Raw genomic sequence first — 23,006 nt, 5'->3', positions numbered from 1 at the left:
ACAGCGCTTGGCAATTCCGCACAAATTCTTGTTGGCACACTTGGAACAAATGTTACCACAAACTTAGTAAACTGTGTCGCTCAGGTGTGAAAATTGGGCCAAGTGGGGAGTTAGCGGAAAAAAGGAAAAAGATAGATCCCGCGTGGGACAATGATCTGGGGCAGATTATAAAAATTTCCAGGAGCATCGCTGATATGACGGCGCAGAAACCACGTGTTTACGTAATGGAAAGCCAATCTTTCAATGTTAACCCCTCCTCCCCCTTCCCATTTCTAACTAAAGGTCCGACGCTAAGAAGGAAATTCATGCAAATGTCTCTATATGGGAGCACTAGACTTTTGAACGCGCAAGTGGCGTGGTGCAGCTGACAGTGAGGAGAGAAACGGCGAGGACTGTGAGGAATAGACCCCACGTAAAAGAGGAGAAACGGTCGGACACACATACAGAGATACACGCCGTCTGTCAGAGGCTGGCTCTGGACAGAACCGCTGCAGCAGTGTGTGGAGACTATCAGAAATGAAAGCTGAGGTTGGTGTTATCTGACCTCGCCGAAGCAGGTGGAGACTTGGAATTGGACTTGAACCGGAGCTATGTGCCGTTGTGCTGGGGCTCTCATTGCAGCAGTGTGCGCCTAGGATGCGTCCTCCCCTGGCTTTTGATGCTGTGCAGATCCACCCTCCTCTCTGTTCTGAGTGATGAACTAATAGGCAATGATTCTCTACTCGGAAAGCCGCCGTGTTTTACTGTTTTCATGTTAGTTGTGTTTGTTTACTTGCGGCCTGTCTCCTCCCGGTGCGACACATGCAATTACAAGAGTATATTTTCTATCATCGACTAGTTGAGGAGCCACAATTACCAAGTGTGACAGCTATTTTGCCACGTGAATGCGAACGCATAGGACTTGGACGTCTTTTCTATGACACAACTGGTAGCCTGGTCCGGGAGAACTGATCCAATTGTGTTATTATTATGCAACCGCAAGGATCTCATCTATATCTGGGTGTTTAAGCCACTGGATTGCTCTTCGCCCAAATCAATGTGGTTTCTTTGGAACATTTTCAGCAAAGGAACGCATATGCTGCAGTGTCTTTGTGGCAAGAGTCTTAAGAAAAACAAGAATCCAAGTGGTAAGCGCATCCCTGTTACATGCCTACGCTATGTGTGTATACTTCTTTTGTTTTTGGTGCTGTAGCTGCAATCTTATTTATGCAGCGAGGATCATGCAGAGGCTCTGGGAGGGGGAACAACTTAGTCTGTGCGGCTACTATAGCTATTAGAGGCGAGCCCAGCACTAGGGGGACACATCAAGCCCCCCTCGCTCCTGCATCACCACACCATGATCTCCTAACTTTTTAAATGGCTCTCTCACACAGTAGGCTACACACGGGCTCAATACTGTTAGAGAGGGTCAGTAATTGTGCGCCAGCCTGATGGTCCTCATAACCAGATGAGTCCATCTCCGGGGTTACTGCAGCAACATTCTCCCTTCCGCAACACCACTTCGCGATTCAATGGGCTACATTTTCAGTGAGTGAGAGGAGACATGCTATGCTTTTATGTCTATCCTCCCTGGTGCAGCCCCGTGTTCACCACGCAGTGCTGGGAAAATCACGTTTTCTGCCAAGGGCTGAGTTCATTTTAGCGTAGACGCCGGGGCATACTGAAGTGCAGGACACGTAAAGCCTAATACGCAAGCGTCGACGTGGTTTCGATGAAAATGATAGACTTTTCTAGCGTAAAAAGAAACTCTATGACGATATACACAGATGCATTGGCTGATAATCGCGTAGTAAGCAGCAGCAGAAGCGGGCAAGTAGTGTTATTTCAACAGGCGGCAGACTGTATGGAGCTGAGCCCAGGTGCACGGCATGAGTATGGGCTACTTGTTACCTCATGTTGTGGCTTTGAAGATGATGTGCTCAGCAGCAGCAACACTTCCTCCACACTGCAGCTGCAGCACTGGAGTAGACCATCATTGGATTGGGACTATAGGCTGCTGACACTGCAGGACCAGACATGTCTACTCACAAAACATACAGGAGTAGGGTAGAAGAAGGGCATCTACCAAGCTGAGTTGGCTGTTCGTTATTCATAAGAAGAGTGCTTTACGATTAAAATGGGTTATTGTAGCAAAATATCACAGCATCCATAGTGGCTACTTTAAAACAAAAGACAGAAGCATAAATGAATCTTACATTGAGACATTTTCAAACTTTCGCTTTAATGTTTATATCTTTACACACACTTATATTGTATTATTTTTGTTAATTTTTGAAAGAGATGAAGTTTTATAACCATGTTGCATTTCAGCCCATGTGACTGAAGTTGAACACCGCTGCACCAGTTTGAAAATTCTTTGGCACAAAGTATATAATCCGGGATGGTTATTTTTTGTATTTAATATAACATAGAATCTCCAGATGTATGTGCCTATCCCGTTTAATACCCTGCCAATTAAACCCTAAATGCCCAGCTGATTTTCATAGTCTTTTAACACTACGTTCAAATCACATTGACCTTTCCAACAATATAGTGCAATGGGAGAATGCTGATACAAAGTTACTCATGGAGCAGATGTCCATCTTTTAAAACAGTAACAACAATTTGTCCAGGAAATACTGAGCATCCAGCATATGCTAGGTGCTTGGTCTCTCGCACTAGAGTTGAATGGCGCCGCTGCTTGCACATTTGTATTTGTATTTACATTTGTTTGCTTGTAGTCATCCATTCATCAAAATGCAGCAATAATAGTAACATTTTAAGCCTTCTTTGTAACATTGGTGGTTATTGTTTTGTCAAAGTTAATAGTTAATGTGACCAGGACTTAACACAAAATAATCAATGGCCTGATCAATGGCCTAATTTGTCACATGGTCGCACTTACAGAGCCAGATGAAAACAATGACGTCAACTTTTCCAGTGTTATGACTGTAAATAAGAAAATGGCTTACACAGTACTTTTTGCCAATGCAAATTTACATAGTAACTATGCAGATCCATACAACACAGTGTGCACTTGTTTTGAGTCAGTGTTGATTCAGCATAGTGGCTATCACGACCCGCAGTGTATCACTTGCCTTTATCATATTCCCCAAGATTGAGCAACAATCAGCCAAAATGTTGAAAATAATCTGATGTTTTTTACACAAAAAAGATGAGTTGATACCTTTTTCTCTGTAACTCAAAACGATCCCCTGCAGCATCATCTCATTTTAAATTACTGTAGGTGAAATAAGATCCACGAAAACAAACAGTCTGGCTTTTGAAAAAACTGTTGAGTAAGTGTTACTATAGCTTTGCTGCAAGATGACATTTTTAGTGCATTGTTTTTATATCAAACTATAACAGCATGTGATGGAGGTTGGAGGAAGATATTTTTAGCCAACTCTGCTGTTATTTTAATTGTAGGAGTTTTTGTTTGGGTCTTACACATCCCCTTTAATTGCAGTGCTTTTTCGCATTACCACAAATTAAACCAGTGGGAGCATGCTACAGAATGAAACTTATTTACTGTTTAGAAGTGTTAAGCTAAACATTCAAATTTAAAACAGAAAATGTCAGGTTGACCCACAGTGGCGGCGCAGCTCAGTCGCAGCAGCTCAGTCGCAGCAGCTCAGGACTAACACCTGAACACTATTTTGTTGTATGCTTGTACAATGACAAACAAAGCACTTACTTACTTACTTACTTACTTACTTTGTACCTTTCTATTCGGTTGGAAAAATGGGTGGCTGGGTGGTTTGTTGTATTTTAGCAAGAGGAAAAGGATGATTTTGATGAGGACTATTGTGATATATAGGTACATTTTTAGATAATAGGAGGACCCTGAATTAAAAAAACAACAACAAATCTCTTTGATTCAGGTGTGAGAAATCTTCCCTTGGGGATGAGGGATTATACATGTATATCTTTGTTTTCAATCACCCTGCTTTCAGATATAACCTGATGACTACACTATTTAGCTCTTAACTATAATAATTCTTTGAATAACTTTTTCAAAAAGGGAAGTAGGCAAATTACGTAAAGCAAATAAATTGACTATTTGTTGCAACATTGCTGAAAGCCCAACAAAAAGATGGTGCTGTGAATAGAAAATTGGCTGATTGAGTCATAGAACAGTCTGATACCTGTAGTGCGAAAGATACCACTGAGATACATCATGAGAAAATCTGATTGGGTTATCCACAGTGGTGGGCCAGTCGGTGAAGTTTTATCATGTTACTGTTATGAGCATAAACAGAACATCAGCCGAGCGTGCATTTGTCTTTTGGTGGAAAAAGTGCTGATGTTAATAATTTCACTATGAGGTTAAGACACTTTATTGTCCCCATTGGGGAATGTGTCCTCTGCATTTGACTCACCCTTTGATGAATCTGGGGCAACCTGTAGGAGCAGTGGGCAACTGCTTAGGAACGTGGAGCCAGGCTTATGGTCAGAGTCATCTGGCTGGAGGAGTAACCTGTTATGCATGTTTTTAGTGATGGGGAAACCGGAATATCCGGAGGACGCAGGCCTTAACACTTTCTACAAACTTGGACTTAAACCAGAAAGTTTCTAAATCAAAGGTTAATGTAAAAAATGTAATCCTTGCATTGACCCAGCTTAACATTTAAACCTTTTACATTCTTACTCTTCATAATACAGCTTGATCAGGATTTGTGTTTACAGAGTGTATCAAGTGTAATCCAACATCTAAAATGAAATACTGTAAATCCTAATGCTGTTATGAATGTAAATGAACTGATCCTCGTAGGGGCTTCCTGGCTTCAGTATTTTTGAATGGACTGTAATTCAAATGCACTGCTAGGATCACCGGGGAATGGAGGCACATCTCAAAATAGTTATCACAGCAGGATAATATAGCCATGCTTTTCCCTACTTGGTTGTGTGCCCTGTGTTTTCCGGAGCCTCCATAAATCATCTTGTAATTTGGCCCAGTCCCTTGCTTTAATAGTAGGAACTGTTTGACACATTCCCATTTCTTGGAGTGAAAGTGTGGCCATGTACGTGCATTCAAAATGACCCCAAAGCATTTCCCCCCTGTATAACACACTAAGCTTTCCAACGCTAACTATTCTCATGATCCCCAGAGAGGCCATAAGCTCCTCTGTAGAGCCGATATGCTGCAATGGGATTCACAATGAAGTAAAAGTGATGAGAGCAATGGGGGACTGGATAATAGTGTAAAACAATGGGGATGTTTACTTGGGGAGTTGTCTTAAATACAGATATAGTCAATGTGATGATGCCATGCTCTGGGATTGGGGGCAAGAGCCAGTTTTACATACTGATTACATGGTGATTCCATAATCCATAAATGTTGTATGTGATAATTAATACTTTTTAGAAGCAGTGAAGTATACAACACTAAATTACTATTGATTATTTTTCATTTTTACATAAACACTGGCTGGTGATAACATTTAGCTCCTCATTGCTGACTTTATCTTTAATTAAATCAACCGTATCAGACATACCACAACCTCATCCTGAACATGACATTAGAAAGACAGGCTAGTGTAAGCGTATGCACGGATGCTATCTCATATGTAGCGAATCACAATCAATATAACCAGGCTATTCCCCAGTCTGCCGATGTAAAATTGGTGTTCTTATTGATAGCCACACCAGCATCAATGAAATATTATGCCAAGTGCTGCCTCATAATGTCATGTAGCTCTTCTTACTCGAGCATAGTCCATCTACTCAGTATAATGGAGCAACAACGATTTAACTTAAGTAGCCGCCTCACCCACAGACGTTTCCTGTTCACATTAAATGCTGACACAATTACAGTGGAGGTGTTCGTAAAGAGCACACTTAGTTTGAGCTGAATGAAACCCCAGAGAGCTATAATTTTACACTTTTATTAGTGCGCGTATGATGACATACGCTGTACAAATACGTCTCACAGAGGCCACAGATGAAAGAAATCCAGATTTTAATCATTCTGATACTGCTTTACTTAAGCTAACTGTGCCATTAGGGTCTAGGACTGTATGACTGAGCCCTAGAGACTAAAGATGCTCCTAGACCATGATGTGAGACTTCTTTCATGAAGTTGGACACAATATTAATTATATTTGCTACTGTGAAAGGTAACACTCAGCATTCTTTCAATAGTTTTGTTTTGCCAATAATGAATAATAATACTATGACATAATAAATACAAAACATAATGCCATTAATATGGCAGTAAATGCCATAACGCCTTTTCTCTGCTCGATCCCACCAGACCTCAGAATAAATGAATACCACAATGTAAATAATGTTTGAGTGTTTAGAAAAGCGCTATGTATAACCAACGCATTATTATTATTATTAATAATATTCATATTATTAATATTCATATTAATGCCTCTCCAAAACTTTACTTTCAAGTACTTTTACAACAAAATAGAGGCGTTGTGCTGCTAACATAATGTAACTTAGATGCAAGATTAAAGCTGTGGCTAGGGCTGTCATGATAATAGTAACTAATGACAGATGAACAATATATTTTTGGGCTCAATATGTATTGTCTGTTCATTTATTAGCCATTTTATTTTTAACCGAAATTGGATCAAATTATATTTCATGATTATTGCAGTTTGTAGGATATTATGCACTTTTAGAACATAGGTTTAGAATAAATATTGCCTCAATATATCAAACCTCAAAATTTGTGTTCATGACAGGCCTAGCTGTGGCAAAGTTTTAGTGGTGACCACCAGTATTTTTGTGTTTTTGTACATGACTCTTTGGTTTCTTTGATAGTTTGGTACTAGCAACAGGCTAGCATTCAATAGTCGACTGCACAAAGTTCAAAGGATTACTTCTTGCACATCCAATGTTACACAATGACAATGCGTCAAAGTTAAAATTAATTTCCGTTTGTTTTATTATCTGGCCCTGTATACACCATATCCCTTTACAATTCATTTTTATCAACTCTGTTAAGCTGACTGCAATAGCTCGAGGCTCTACACTGGAGTCAAAAGTGCAAGTTATTGAAGCATAAAGAACTGGCCAACATTGAAACCTATGACATTTAAGCATAAAAGACAGTTCAAGTCTTACTGCAGATCTAAGTATTCAAGGGTTAAAAGCCAGAGTATGTCATACTGCTGCCTTTCTCACAGACACAGAGTTGGCTGCTTTTACCATGTTGTAACACCCTATACAGATGAACTATATGTTATTCACATGTTATTTAGTGATAAAGCCACGGGCGTCCTTTAGCACTGCCGTATGAGGCAGAGAATGAACTGTAGCAGAGGAGAAGCAGCGTGAGGCCGGCTGAACCTTTTTAGTTCTGCTGAAAGCACATTTCTAAGATTTGATTATGATTGATTGTAGATATGATTTTATGAGTCACTCTTGGCCTGTAGCTCATTTATTATGGTTGTCCATCATCTGGCTCTTCCCCACAGCCTCCGTAACCTGATCAGGATGTGCTCAAGCTCGCTTTTTCAATTGAAACACACATTACTTTATTGGCTTGAGCAAAACAAATCACAAATATATACATCACAAAACATGCTGTTCAGGGCTTACGTAGCAGTATTTACTATGATGCTGATGATAAAACAATGAAACCTGTGGTGCAGAATTAGCCACTGTTATGCAACCTCCTTATACCATTATGTAGTTTACTATCACAGTAATTATAGTGAATCATAGTTTTAAGATGAATATTCAACACTTTTTTACTATGGCTGCACAATAAAAAAGAAAAGAAAAAAAGTGATATGATTGTGATATTTTACTAAACCATTTCAACGTTTAATTCAGTCAAATTTATTTTCAGAAAAAAAGTTTGTTATAACAAGACCAAAGTGAGGCTAAAATTGATCGAAAATAGAAAAATTATAACTAAAACTTTTGCACATTTATAAGTTCAATGCATCTGTTGTTTTGGGCTAAGGCAAACAAATTGTCAATCTCAATCAGATGGAAGACTTTAGTGAATTTGCAATACATTGTGGATATTGCATCACCTAATATTGTGATATAAGACTTTTTTGCAATACAAAAAGCAGCCCAAGTTTTTACACAGGCTCGTGCTTGTACTCAACCTTTTATGAAATGCCCCATATGATCAAATTAACCAAAATACAAATTAATTCCATAAACTTCTAAAACTAGGACTACTACATGTCATCTCCTCCTGTTCTCCTCAGCCTACCGTCTGTCTGTGCAAGCCTATACTGTGTAGATTTTTTTGCTGCAGTGCAGCAGGCAGCATTGTGCTGCTGCTGCCTTGTCTTCCCACTGCTCTCCGCGTCTCTCTCCGTATGCTCACTTTATTGTAACCATTGTTTGTGAGTGGCAGAACACTTCCATGCAGTTTTGTTGTGAAAAATGGGAAAAGTGCTCTACAGGCTGAGAGCGTCAGTCTTGTCGGTACTTGCATAGCTTTTGACAACAATTTATCATGACCTTTGGCAGCTTTGAGTTTGTGTTTTCACAGTGTCCATCTGAAAGTTCATTGGCTGCAGTTGTATGCTGGCTCTCCTGGGGGCAGTTTATCTGGATGAGTGGGACAGCGCTAGTGGAGAGGGCAGTGACTCAGTAACCTGTGTGTGAGTGAGCACACAGTGCTCAGGCTGTGGCTGAGATTATACACATGACAGTAGGCTGGGGCTCAGCTCATGTGAAACGATGGGACCTCCAAGTTGCCAAAAGTAATCAACAGTTGAATAGTCATTTTTAGAGTTTACATACATACATATTCGTATAGTGAGTAGGGATTCCATTCGGATATAGCCTTGGCCATATTTCGAGTAATTACCAAGAAATTGGTTTGTTGACAATCAGATATTTTTGCAATTAATTTTAAAAAATCCAACCTAATCACATTCATTTACACATACTTATGCTACTAATTTAATTGTCTTTAAAATGAAAATGTTCATGAACATTTATTTTGAAAGGCTCGAGCTTTCAGAAGTCCTTTCCCCAGTAAAACATCATTCACTTTTTCCACATAGATTTCATAAATATGTTCTTCTCTGTTCTTATGATTGACAATTTGTTGAAAAGCATAATATTGTGAAATGGTATGGTTAATATCTGACAGTTGAGTTGGTAGCCCCTGAACAACGAAGTCCCCTTGAAATAGTAAAACATTTCCAGATTGATATGTTTTTACACTGTAATCAATCCAGCTTAAACATTAGTTATTTGTCACTAACACCATTTGCACTCAAGACACTTGACATTCAGGTTGAGCTCCAGTGTGTGGAGAAAATGTGTGCTGTGGAGGTATTGCATTCTCCATGTTGTAATGTCCACTAAAGGCGATAGGTCCTCTATCCACAAGAGGCTGTCAGCTGAGACACTTTACATGTCATGTGTGATGTGCCCAAGTCTAGTGGGTGGTGTCAAGATTTTATCAACTTTAAATGGGGCACAAGTTACAATTCGTTGAATATACCAGACCAAACCGACATGGACGCAACAACACTGGCAAAAATTGTTGAGAAACGTCTTCTGAAGACATTAAAGGCACAGGATTTAAAAGGTGAGTGATACAAATTGTCAATGTTTAGCAATTGCACTTTAGAGGAATGGACAAGACCCTCACGTGTTGTCTATGCTGCCTGCCTCCACACCAATAAAACTAATCACTGCATTGCAGATGATCAAAGCTGAAGGTCACTCTGTGGTCAGACGTAAGCATGTGCCATATGGACTGGATATGGCCCTAGTCCTCGGATCACTGTGACTAAAGAATTTTGAGGAAAACACAGCTGTTTACAATACTCTTAGATATGAAGTTGCATTGCATTGCTGCCTATTTAAAAAAAAAAAAGTATTACAGAGGATATGTTGCAAAGAGCCCTGCAATAATGTGCTAAAACTATTTTAATCTGCCATACCAGGACTAGAACAGGCTGTTTGTTTTATTAAGTGATTTCAGATGGTGTAGTTTGGAAGATTATTTTGTACTTTTTCGTGATGAATTGTGCTGAAGGTATGTCATGCCAAAATATTACTGGCACGTGTTGTCAGCTTTCATTAATAAATGTGTACACATTATTATTTAGTGTTGTTTCAAGTTTTAAAATATGGTTGTTTGCTTTGGTCCAAGCTTAAAAGGGCCAAAAAACCACAATTGCAACTTTCCCTGCACCGGGTCAGAGGCCCTAATACACACTAATGGAATCATGAAGAAGAAGCTAACAGGCTAACGGGCAAAGCTAACTGCGGGCTCGCACCACTTAAGCGGTATTTACAGCCAAGTTTGAGTGAAAAAATGATCTCCATTGTGTAATTGGATGTACAAAATCCCTCTCTCCCTTTGTCTTTTCTGTCAGCACTGTATTTACTATCACGGGCAAATGAGTAAAAAAAAAAACGCAACATGCAACGACACCTGCAGTGGCGCTTATGGCCTCTAGGGGCATGAGATACTTAGTCCTGCTTTAAACTGAGATGAACATCTAACAGGAAAACATCTAAATGAAAATCTTCACAGGCAAAAATCAAAGATTAAAATGTAGTATAACAATAGAAATGTGTTCAAATGCAAAACCGTCTATCTGTGTGATTATTTCTCCTGAACATGATCAAATTGATGAGTGTTTAGTGGAGTGACCTCACAAGTGCTGAGGATGAATATATAACGTTACTCTTGACCTAATTGTCTGACCTCACTCTGCTATTTGTCGTGTGTAACGTAACCCTTTACTCACACACAATCAATGGGAAACCACTGAGATGATCTCACTGGGGACGGACTAATGCACTTACTTGGACCAAAGCATCTCTGTAGTTAAATGAACAGAGCGACGTAGCACATACTGTAAGTTATTCTCCCAAACAAACTGCAAGACTGTTGAGGAGTCTATATTTAGAAACAGCAAAGGGAGGGAGATGGGAGTTTGGTTATCCCGGAGGAGTTGGAGGAGCTGTTTTTGGAGGTAAATGAGTGGAAGTGAAGGGTGAACAGTTGCTCAGAGTCACATGACAAACTGACAGGGACAGACTTTGCGACAATCAATGAAAAAGTCAAATTGGATCTTAACAGCTTGGAGGTCACCACCCAGGCTATTGATACAGCTGCAGCAAAATGTCACTTTCACCTCTGTGTTTCTGGGGAGTGCTCCGCCAAATATTATTGTGTGTTGTTATCAAGCGCGGTATTTGCAGGATCAGTTGTTGATATGGGAAAAAAGAATGAAAAAAGAATTATATACACAATAATGGCTGGAAAGTTTTCTGGAATTCAAATACATTGCTACGGCACCTCCACAGTAGTTAGATTTTGCTTTTGTGATGTCGCTGCCTATGTATTGTGCTTTTTGGTTTTGTTATATTCTTGTTGTCTCTAGGGCTGTCACGATAATTACTATATCGACTTATCGTTCAATAAATCACAGATGTATTATACTGTACATTTTTGGGCTCGATATTTATTGTCTGTTCTTTTATCAGCATTTCCTCCCTCTTCTTTCTTTGTTAAACTTTCTAACTGAAGCAAATTGAGTTTCATTATATTTCATATTTATTGCAGCTTGTGTGGTATTTTAGGATATGATGATGCACTTTTAGAACTAAGGTTTAGTATCAATAATATCGTTTATCGTGATACTTTCCTGCCTCAATGTATATCGAACACATTTTTTATCGTGACAGGCCTAGTTGTCTCGTATCTTTCTCAATTCAGCATCATTTCAATTTACCTTTACATTCCTTTAGATTTACTATTCTCCATCTTATTTTTGCTAACCTAGTGTTTGACCTTAAATGAGTTGCAAAACAGATTGCATTGAAGTAGGTTTAGAATAGTTAGGTCTAACAGAGCATGTGCAATGACTATTTATAAACAACAACAAATTTCAGTGTAATTATTTTATTGCTGTAGAATATACCTGTTTACCCATTTCTGTATTTTTCTATCTGGTATCATGTTAGCATATACAGTAGGACATACTGGAAGATACTTGATATTTGATTTGTGTAGCCATTCAAAACATAATTGCTCACTCCAGTCAGAAGAATGGCGTAATCAGCATGACATAAACCAGGACAATAGGGGACTGGTTAGCTTTATGCCTATACCCTTGTATTTAGAAAGGTATCTTAGTAAAGTTTATATAATTTGTTGAACATAATAGTTTTTGCTGATGTTTAATAAAGCAATACCACAATTGCCATGCCCGATCCCATCAGATCTCGGAGGGGTAGAGGGCCTGGTTGTTTTGTGCTTTCCAAGCCTGTGTTACCAAGTTTTTCAAAGCAGTAGTTGGAGGGGCCAATGGTTCTGATTGGCCGCCTCGCTTCCGTCAGTCTACCCCAGGGCAGCTGTGACTAGCTCACCTAGTGAGCTAGTATGGTATGTGCACGGAATTGTAAACCAACATTATTATTATTATTATTATGATCACTATTTAAACAGGAATATCGTTAACTCCTAAGCAGCCATTGATTTACTCATATGTCCCAGAGCGTGATGTAACCCTGGCACCTATAATGTCACACAGTAGCCGAGATCAATGGCCATCACGGCCCATAAATCTAGCGCTTTGAATGTTCCTGGTGCACTGTATATCACTGTGTAATAGGGGCCAGTAAGAATAGGCTTGGACACATTACCTTCCTCTATCTTTTTGATATACTCGACCATAAAAGTGTAATGATCCTTCACACAACATGAAAATAAACAGTCGGGGCTTAGATGTCACGCCAGGCACAAAGCAAAACAGTATGTCAGTCATAGCTGCACCGGGGGGACCATAAATAGCTCTGACAGGCTCAGGCACTTTAGTGGAGAAAAAATAAATAATTATATATAAAACTATGAATGAATACACAGGAAACGAAAAAATAAATGGAAATAACTCAAAATAGGTTTTATATTTAAAATTCTTCAAAATTGCCACCCTTTATTGGTGTACTTTTCTCAATGAGCTTCATAATGTCGTCACCTGATATGGTTTTGAACAGGCCTATGAAGTGAAAAACATATCTGGTGACTATATCGTGAAGCTCATCGAGAAAATGTTGAGCAGTAGTCAAAGCAAAAGGCGGCTATTTTGAAGCATTTAGGTTAGCTTTATTGTGTAAAAGATAATTCCATTTGTGTTCATTCCTTCAGTGAAAATCTACAATCTTGAAATAAAAAATGATCTTGAAATAAAAGAAAAAAACAATACATAAAAGTGTGTTTCCAAACTTTTGACCAGTACTGCATATAGGGCAGCTGTGGCTACAACAGTAGCTTATCACCACCGAGTATGGAGTGAATGAATAATGACGACAATGTAGCGCTTTGAGAAACTTGTTAATACAGGCTTGTAAAGCGCATTACAAGTGTAAGGCATTATTATTATTATTATATATGCATGTATTTATTAAAGAAGAACTAAGTAACTTGTTTACCTTTCTTTCCGTAGTCCCTCTGGGGGGTAATACAAGTGTTGATGGGATGATTGGGGGGTCTTTCATCTCCCCCTGGTGTCTCTGGCCAGAAAACCACAATTGAAACTTTCCTGCCTCCGGGTCGGAGTCACCAATACACACTAATAGAATCACAAAGAAGAAGCTAACAGGCTAACAGGCAAAGCTAACTGTGGGCTAGCACCACTTAAACAGTATTTACAGCCAAGTTTGAGTGAAAAAGATAGAAAAAGATCTCCATTGTGTAATTGGATACACAATATCCCTCTCTCCCTTTGTCTTTTCTGTCAGCGTAGCATTTACTCTCACGGACAATTAATGAGTAAAAAACGCAACATGCTACGACCCCTGCAGTGACACTCATGGCCTCTAGGGGCATGAGTTATTAGTTCTGCTTTAACTTAATTAACCACCGATCAGACAATGAGCTCAAGAAGTGTTTGTGGTGGAGTGAAATGTTCTCAACTCAACACACAAAACAACCCAGTCCAGTGGTTGTTACTTGCCCAAGTCTTATTTACAATGCTTTACGGAGCAAATTCTTCATACGTTGCAGTAATCTTTTCTCGCGCATTATTCTTTTAGTAATAGTTCTGGAAAAACCTTGTGAAGAGTCAGTGTGCAGGCAGTGTGCGGCAGCCCAGGGGAGTGTCTCAGTGCAGGGTCTATATGACACAGGGACCTTGCTGCTAAGCTGAGTGTCCTTGTCACTTACTCTTACCTTTCCTCACCATCACCACTGCTGCCAACATCTCACATCAATGGCACAATCAAATTAGGACCAGTGCGAATCGCTAAATCTGTCTGGGTTACAACACGCGTGCCCGAGGTGTGCATGAGTGTGTGTGCGGTCAAAGGAAAACTATTGAAAAATTGGAGGTGTTAAATTGAACAGCTGTTTCCTGAGCTGTCCCAAATGAGGTATGGAAATTCTGCTGCTAGAGCTTAAGCTAAAGTTTTGGTCCTAGTTTGTCCTACTTACTAAAAAACTTCTGTTGTTTTGTTTTTTTGGTTCAATGAAAATAATACACTCATACAAGACAAAGGAGAGGAAATAAAGCATTTCCCCCTTTTCAGCAGGTTGGACAAGCCATATGTTAATTTTTCTTGTACTACTCAGCTTTCCCTATCAGTTGTCCCTGAGTTGATATATTTTGCATTTTTTCCCCATTGATCCTGTGTTTTAGCACCCAACCAGACTACACTCCGCTGCCGCTGCCTCCTTTGCCTGTGTCGACACAATCTAAAGTTACTGGGGATACTAGAAGAGCTTTTCTTGCAGTTGTGGTGCAGTTAGAGGACAACGTTAGGGCATCTGGCTTCTTTTCAACCAGACTTTGGCTTGCAAAAGTCTCCGTCTCAAAGGATCAGATTTTACTGACGGGTCACTGTGGAGTCAGTCTAGGGGAGCCTGTGTTGCCCTTGTAGGGAAAAGTGATACAGGAGGGGAGAGAGAGAAAAGGAAGTGCACCACAAACTGATAAGGTCCAGATAAGGAGCCCACCGCAGAGGCAGCACAGGGATTAAAACGGATTTAAAAAAATGCAGCAAAACATCTCAAGGTAGCTTTAAACCATGTTATGTAAAGTTAATTCATCTATAGGACTCTAAGTGGTGGTATATAGGCAATGAAAGGAGCAATTCAATCATGTATATGGGCTAAAGATGAAAGTCCATAGAATTAACGGAGTCCAAAGAGAGACCAATGCAGTCAGATCAATCGTTCAAACAGATCTAACAAAACAGGCACTAACAAAGTACAAAGTGGATTATCCAGCCTTGATTCCAACAAAAGAACAAGTTGTGGCTCAGTTCCTTTCAAGCACGTAGTACTTAGCTAAATTACTTGACTGTATCTCGGACTGTGTATATTTTCAACTAGAGCAGTGGTTCTGAACTGGTGGGACTCAAAAGTGGGTTGCATGCCTTTGCCTGGGAACATATCTTTCAGTAATACAGAATTATAATTTTTATTTTTTGTGTTTTCTACTTATTTATTTTAAATTAAATTAAAGGGACAATGCATTTACAAAACAGTGCAATATACTTAAAAGAAATGCAGGATTATAGCTAAAGCTAATTTCCATCCTCTGTCCCCAACCGGACCAGGCCCGGCTACACTAGTCTCGCCAACCAGACTCCGCTGCTTTACAGAAGAGGCAAATTGAGTTTCATTATATTGCATGTTTATTACAGCTTGAGTGGTATTTTAGGATATGATGATGCACTTTTAGAACAAAGGTTTACTGCCATTTTTGAGAGTTGACAGTATCTAGTATCGTTAGAGTCAATAATATCGTTTATCGCAATACTTTCCTGCCTCAATATATCGAACTTCAAATTTGTTATCGTGTCAGGCCTAGTTGAAGGTGGTCTGGATATGGGCTGGACAGTCAGACACCCGTGGTAAAGTTATGTCCAACAGCGGTCCCTCCTCGAGCTTTTCCTACTACAGACCAATATTTTTGCATGTAACACGGGTGAGCAGGGCTGGCGGTGGGTGAGCAGTGGTGTGGGGGACGCACATGCTGGTGTTTTGATCATGTTCCTGCAACATGTAGAGCCCAGAGCCCCACGCTCTTCCATAATAGAGCCAGTTCTCTTCTCAGCTCTGTTCGCTTTCTCTCGGGATATGGCCAATATGTCCTGCGATAGCTTGAAAATGCTGAATGAAGAGAGAAAGGGAAGAAGCAACAAGCACTGGTTGCTGTTAGCTGCTAGCAGCACAACACGCCTCAGTGGACTCCGTCTTTGTAAGCCACGCCCCTGTGCCCTGGCCACGCAAGCACTAGTGCACTGTTTGTTTGCACGCAAGATGCCATACTATTCTGCACTAACGCTGTTGTTGCGCCAGGTGGAAAATCGGGCCGTATGAGTCTGTTCAATTGCCTGGTGACTTTGGTTTATTTTGGGCATGAATCATTGTTAATCAGTGTGAAAATAATGAAACATATAAGAAACATGTAAAATGAGATTGTGAAATCTCAGTGGCACCTTTCCTGATTAGACAGAGACCCAATAAAATATAAAATGAAACAGCAGATTCAAAACGTCAACCTCAGCGATGGTGGGCCCACGTGAATCTCGTCATACCACAGGCATATTTTCATTCCTCCCCAAAAAACTGTGCAGTTGCTGGTAGTAAAAAAACAAACAAACAAAACCTTACTGTTAACGTACTGTTTAGATTTCAGCTATCTTTCAAATTGTATTTATTTGTCGTCCATTTTATAATGCTGTTTACTGAATTAATCCTGAAGACTACAGTAACTACGGTTATTCTGGGCCCAAAATCCAAGAAAGCAGGAACAGATGAAGGCTCAATATGTTTTGCTACACCCTTTATTTACCACTGTGCAAATATGCCTTGGTGAGATATCAAAAGCGCATAACAATAAAACAAAAGAACAAGAAGCATTTCATGGCTCATGCAGTGAATATATCCTAAAGAAAAAGTGCAAAGTGGTGTACTGTTTAGCAGTTACAGTATCTGTGAGCCGACAGGGACATACATTTGCAGTCCTTTAGGTTGCCTTATGATTTTCCATTTTTATCCGTAAACTAAGGCTGTACGGCTGGTCCCTGGAGCATTGGTCTGCATGCTTCATGCAAACATGTGATTCAAGCTTCGCAATGACCTGCCACTTCAATCTGTGCTTTTGATGTTGTTTAGACTTTAAATGGCTTTTTGTGCCAGCGCTGAGGGTGCATTAACTATTCAGCGGTGCATAAAACAATACAGTGAAATATTCATAATAGAATTGTGGCAGTTCATAAAAAAGGTTATTTATTGATGGGAATGCAAGTGATGGAAATTGGGAAGCGATCTGACAAAAATGGAGACTTGTGCAGAAAGATGATGAAGCTTTGTTTTTCTTTTACGTCAAACTACACATTTGGTCCCCAGCAGTCACTAAGTTGTTTATGATAAACTCCTTCAGCCTGTAGCTCATGTTGATAGCAGCAAAGGTGAAGTAGAGAGATGCTGTCTGCAGCTCAGCACGGACCGTATTCCACGGCTCCATTTGTTCTCACATGCTGACGGCATTTAAACACTCACAAAAAACTGTCCAGCTATAGTTTTTTCTTAAACAAATTGACGACACTTTCAGCATTTCAAGAAAATCATGCGCAACTTGTTGAAATCCTCAATTTGTAAGTTCTGTAAAGTATACTGTTGTGGGAGAAGATTCATTTGTTTATCTATTTATTATTGTCAGATCAGTATTTACTGTATAGCTGGGCCTGTTGACCAGAGGCAATTGTTTTTTCACATTCCAGTCTGCAAAAATAAAAATAAAAGGTACCATTGTATGAACTTAAAAAACACTGCTCTGTTACCCTTTAATTGCCACTGTTCCCCATGTGGGATCATGTCTAGACTTGTCAGTACTCGAGCCATAATAGCAGGTGTAATTGAGTCTGAGCCAGTAATTGTGTGGTGCTTTACGGCTATCCTTGTTATAAATAGAATAGGCTATACCATGCAGTGTTGTTGCGGTTCTTTCTAGTTTCTGCACCTTTTTATTGGCCTTTTAGGACCAATTTACTCACAAAACACTGAATTGGTAAAGTTGACTGTTATTCAAGCCGTGCATGTGCTGTCTATGTTTGCGATGTACAGCTTGCTGCATCATTATGAATTCATGGATCTAATGCAGTTAGTTTAGAAAAGTAGACGACAAAGCACTTTTTGCCTTGACGCTTAAAGAAATGGTCTGGCTCTTAAGTAACAGCTACATTACGTCACAGAGACCTCTACTGTAAATGACATGCATGTGAAAATACATGGATATTTTTATGGTGTCTACATTAAGTCATTTCCAGAAAAAACAGAGTAATGGACCTTTGCCGACAGCGAGTATTGAAAATGTTCAGTGTTGGTGTAGTCTTCTATGAGTCTGGTGAAGAAGGTTATTCTTTTCTTTTCTTTTCTTTCTATCTTTCCATTAAAAGAAAACATTGATTTGTTGCAGCTAATTGAGACATAACTAAAACCATTTGCTGTTTCTGAAGATCCCACTTGGATTGGATTGACCTGCCATTCACTCAGAGCATGACGGGACTGACCAATAGGACGAGTAAATGGGTGGAAAAGTCGGTTTGAGCATATAGAGCTGTACTAAACAGGGAAAAAAACACAATTAGACTCTTCAAATAGGCTCATCATCCCAGAGATCAGGCCTTTAAATTTTTGATCATCATCTGATCAGGAGAAATGGAAAAGCAATTATAGTAAACATGATGTACTTTTGCCTGACATGAAACTTTAGTCATCATATCCCTCTCAACTAACTGAGTCACTTCGTTGTTAAGCATAATTCACAACCCCATTCAAATCTTTGTTTAAGTTACAGAGTGTTATGGCCTGCCTGTCTCCATCTCTATCAGCATTTCTTCATTTGCCACACAGTGCTGTGAAATATGGAGCTTTGGCTAAGATCTTGCATACAAATAACAAATCACGGCTGACTTATGACAGCAACAAAAATGTACTGAGCCTCGATAAATGTCTATGGGCCACTGTGACCGGCTGTTAGAGTCATTAATCCAAGACACAAGAACAATTTCAGAGAAATATGATGTTTGGCAAAACAACAGCAATTACTTCCTGCTTTTTAATCTTTAGTCAGATTCTCTTTATCTGTTCCTGTAAATGTTGCTTATGAGTTGTAATGATGCACTTTTTTATGTAATGCTATACAGCATCAGGGGGAACATGTGCGAATTAGAAATACTTAGGCACTGCACACTATTTCTCCCATTTTTTTTTTAACCCTATTGTTATTTGTACTCCTTTTCCCCCAGCTTTTAAATTATGTTCACAGACATTTGTGGAAAAAAGAGACAGTAATTGTAAACTTGTAAGTAGTGCTGATGCTGAAAACAATGACAGGGCTACAGACTATTTTTTGGGTTTGTGGCACTGAGTGCATAATTTTCATTTACGTAGGTGCACCAGGACATTATTTAGAAAAGTCTGAAAGAATCCTATAGATAGGATTCATTGCCAGTGTTTAATATTATTTAATATCTATGCTATGTTCCATACTGTTAAATCATAATGATAAATGTTATGGGACAGTGACATTTTTGTTTAGGGGCATCAATGTTTATTTGCGATTGTGAATTATGCTTAGGTAATTAGAAAAAGCATACATAACACGACTTAATTCATGTAAATAGCTAAATGAAAGTCAGCGTGATGTACTGTATATGTGCTTTGAGGCTTGTTCTCTGGATGCAGAGTGAGTGTTCATTTCTGGCAGCGCAGCGTCGACTTTACTTTCGTTTTAGCTCAGCTCTGATATCTGGTAAATAAATAAGCTAGAACTGCTGCTAATGATGACAACTCTAAACGCTAAAATCATGAAACCACAGTCTTTCTTCCGCTTCCCAACAGTTGCCCCTAAACATCACCTTTCTATCAAATGCATTGGCATAAGTTAACTTCAAAGCAATGTGTTCAAATGTAAACGCTTATTCCTCCTGTGTAAGCTTGAGCTCTTGCAGGGCAGTGTCTATCATCGGGCTTGTGTTGTACATACTGGCCCTGGCTGCAGTTGGTCTGAAGGAGCAGTTTCAGTATTTATGTGGGGGCATGCTCTGAGAGGAGAGGGGATATTGTGCTTCAGATACTAATGGCATGCGTCCAAACTCCAGCTCTAGCGCTGATGAATGTGTTTCTCCCCTCAGCAAAGCCACACCACCGCCACCACCGTCTACCCCGGCATATTGTCATAATCTCTCTGGTCCCGTTTTTTTTAAGTCTATATTGATGCGCGTATGTGACTCTCTCTGCATGTTAAAACAGAGTCATGGCTTGCCTTACACATACTGTACCAAATTCAACAACAGTTAGTTTTCCTATTTGGTCGCTCGTGGACACTCTGACTTCACAGGACCCCCACTTGAGCTCTGTATCTCTCCTCACTGGGTCGTGTGAAGCTCTAAGAATAGCCCTGTCGTATGATGGCTGTGACAATGCCATATTGATACCAGCTCTACAATACAAAGCCCTGTTCCACAATGTAGGGGATTACTATAACCTGCAATAAGCTGTTAACACCACAAATCTGCCATTGTATCTGTTTCCCTGGCCACTGTTGAAGTCTGCAGCCTCGATGATACACCTAGAATTCTGTTTTTTGTGTCATAATTTTCAGTCCTTCAGAATCTTTCATACAACTGTTTTGTTGTTGTTGCAGGAAGTGCGTTATTTTTTTCTTCTTCAGACTCAAAGATGCTTTCAAAGATGTGAGAAAAATTGCAGTATTTCATAACTGTCTTGTCATTGCATCCATTCCCAGCAAGCGGCACCCAGAGCTGCCCAGGGCTGACTGATAGAAGCTGCCGATCAGCGCCGATGGCCTCAGTCTACCACCGCTCATTCATTCCTATTATTACTTGTAGGAAGACATCCCTTAGCCCCTTTTCGGCACCCATAAACTACACTATATTTTCCGTCTTTGGCGTGTGTTTCTATGTTGAGTCAGAGCAGCTTTCCTCTCCTCTTTCTTCTCTCTTAGTCACACGTCAATATCTTTGTGTACACTTAACCTTTGGCTGTTTTTTCCTCGTGCCTCGCTCGCTTCCACTGATCACACACGGGATCTTCTGTGATGACACACTGACTGTAGTGAGCGGAAAAAAAGACTGTGCAGTTTTTCAGCAGGCTATTCTGATAGACAAAACAGGCAGCAGTGTGGACAGGTGAGAGAAGGGCAACTGCTGTCAAAGGCGCAGTGCAAAAGTATATTGTTTGGGGTTACTTATAACTGTGCAAACACAGTCAAAACAAATTATAAAAGGGCATCTTTGTGAGAGAAAACAAATTTGGAAAGTTCTATTTTTGCTTTGGACAATTTCTCTTCCAAAATTAAGTTTTTGATAGCATGGTTTGAATAAGTGAAACATGGATGTGCTAGGTCTAAAGATTTGAATATCTGGTTAGATGTTCCTGATTTGATCTGAGAGTCAGGGTTTGAAGCGCACAATAGTTGATTTTAGTCAGGCGGGTCCAGATGCGAGTCAAGCTGACGGTCTGTGGCCCGGGGCCTCGCAACCGATGCAGGAGTCTGCTGAAGGCACAGACATGGATGGGTTAGACTTGTCAAGGCTCAGATTCAAACTTAAGTCAAAAGGTGGATTCAATGCTGACAATGCTGCTTGGTTAAAACCACGCCAAAACTTCAGGAGAGAATTTCTCTGAGACAAAAAAGGTCAGAGGTCATCGGGTGGTTCTGGCGTTACTTTGCTGCAATAAGTCTCTCCTCTATTTCAGTCCAACTCTCTTTCTCGCGGCACCTTCTACATTCTGGCACTTTCGGCTTTTAGTTGGGTGTTGCTTCAGAAAGTCTTTCAACTAAGGAGGATGAACCTTAGGTTTGGCGAAAAGCAGAGCCAATGGGATTGCACCGTAACGTAATATAACAAAGAGACAGAGAGTGATAGTGGGAGGAGGAAGCCGCTTGGGGGTTCCCACTGTGTCCAACAGATGTAATTTCAGTAAGCCTTGTGTTAAATGTTACAAAACAGTGCATTACTATTCAAGTAAACACCTTAATAACAGCACAAAACTTATAACACATGCATTCAGGACATATTGACATTATGAATGGGGGAGGAGACCACAGCTGATTATAGTTGATGATTACCGACCTCTCTGAGTCAGAGAAAAAAAAAAAATTCTCAGTAACATTTGTACACACTGCTATAGAACAGAGTATGGAGCCCACGGTGGCCCGAGCCCTGCATTAAACAAACTACAACTAGTGCAATTTTAGAAAAAAGGGCAGCGGTCTTCTAACACGCTGCAGAAATCAAACTGGCCTGAGTGTTGGTTCGTTATGATGAGAACGTGCAGTTAGTGCATGTCACTCCACTTAATGACAAGTGACTGGACACTGAGCATAGACTGTGTTGCACAGCCACATGCTTTATTCATGCAGATGGTACAAGGAAACTGCATCGGGCCAGACAAGCAGCCTTTTTGTCTGGATCTCTATTTGGCAAAGGGGTAAAAGGGAGTCAGACTTTCTGCATACAGCTTAATAATGGGAACAAAGTCGTTTTGTCTTCACATTTGTAAATGTAAACTGATCTACAGTATGTGTGATTATCAAGGGGTTGAAATTAGGGCTGAATGATATGAACTAAATATCATATATATTCATGCCAGATATCTCGATATCAATATGATACAATATAACAATGGGTTAGGTGAAAACCAAGCATTTTTCAGAAAGTAAAAACATAATAATAAAGAGTGCAGTTTTATTGATCAAAATCTATATTGTTTATATCTTGCTTTTTTCGATTTTAAAGTTTGGAATGTTCATATCTCGATATCAATACGATAATGATATATCGTTGCTTGTTCGATGTTAATATCTTGAATGTTCATATCTCGATATCGATATACGATGACGATATAGCTTTCAGCCATAGTTGAAATATCGACATTTTTGGGTATTTTGCCATTTTGACCCACAGTGGATCTTAAAGGAATAGGCCACCGTTTTTAAATACTGAGATATGTTCTTACCTTCGCTTAGATGAGTTCCTTAGATGAGATTTGTACCTCTCTGGTCTTCATGCGTGCCTTCAGTCACGAAAAC

The 23,006-nt window shown here is 39.8% G+C and overlaps 1 protein-coding gene across 1 annotated transcript in view; it reads left to right on the top strand.

Moving 5' to 3' along the window:
* Positions 1–251: 251 nt before the first annotated feature.
* The window catches only part of fgf14 (fibroblast growth factor 14), an 86,504-nt gene continuing 63,749 nt past the window's right edge, over positions 252–23,006 (top strand). Inside the window, exon 1 of the mRNA XM_079563547.1 lies at positions 252–1,127. Within this exon, the coding sequence (XP_079419673.1) occupies positions 917–1,127 (211 nt within the window). The 5' untranslated portion in view covers positions 252–916. The remainder of the gene's footprint in view (positions 1,128–23,006) is intronic.

The sequence above is a fragment of the Gobius niger genome (assembly GCF_951799975.1).
Source record: "Gobius niger genome assembly, chromosome: 9".
NCBI classification, from domain to species: Eukaryota; Metazoa; Chordata; class Actinopteri; order Gobiiformes; family Gobiidae; genus Gobius; species Gobius niger.
Note: the sequence above shows the minus strand (reverse complement) of the source record. Positions and strands in the feature narration are given on the sequence as shown.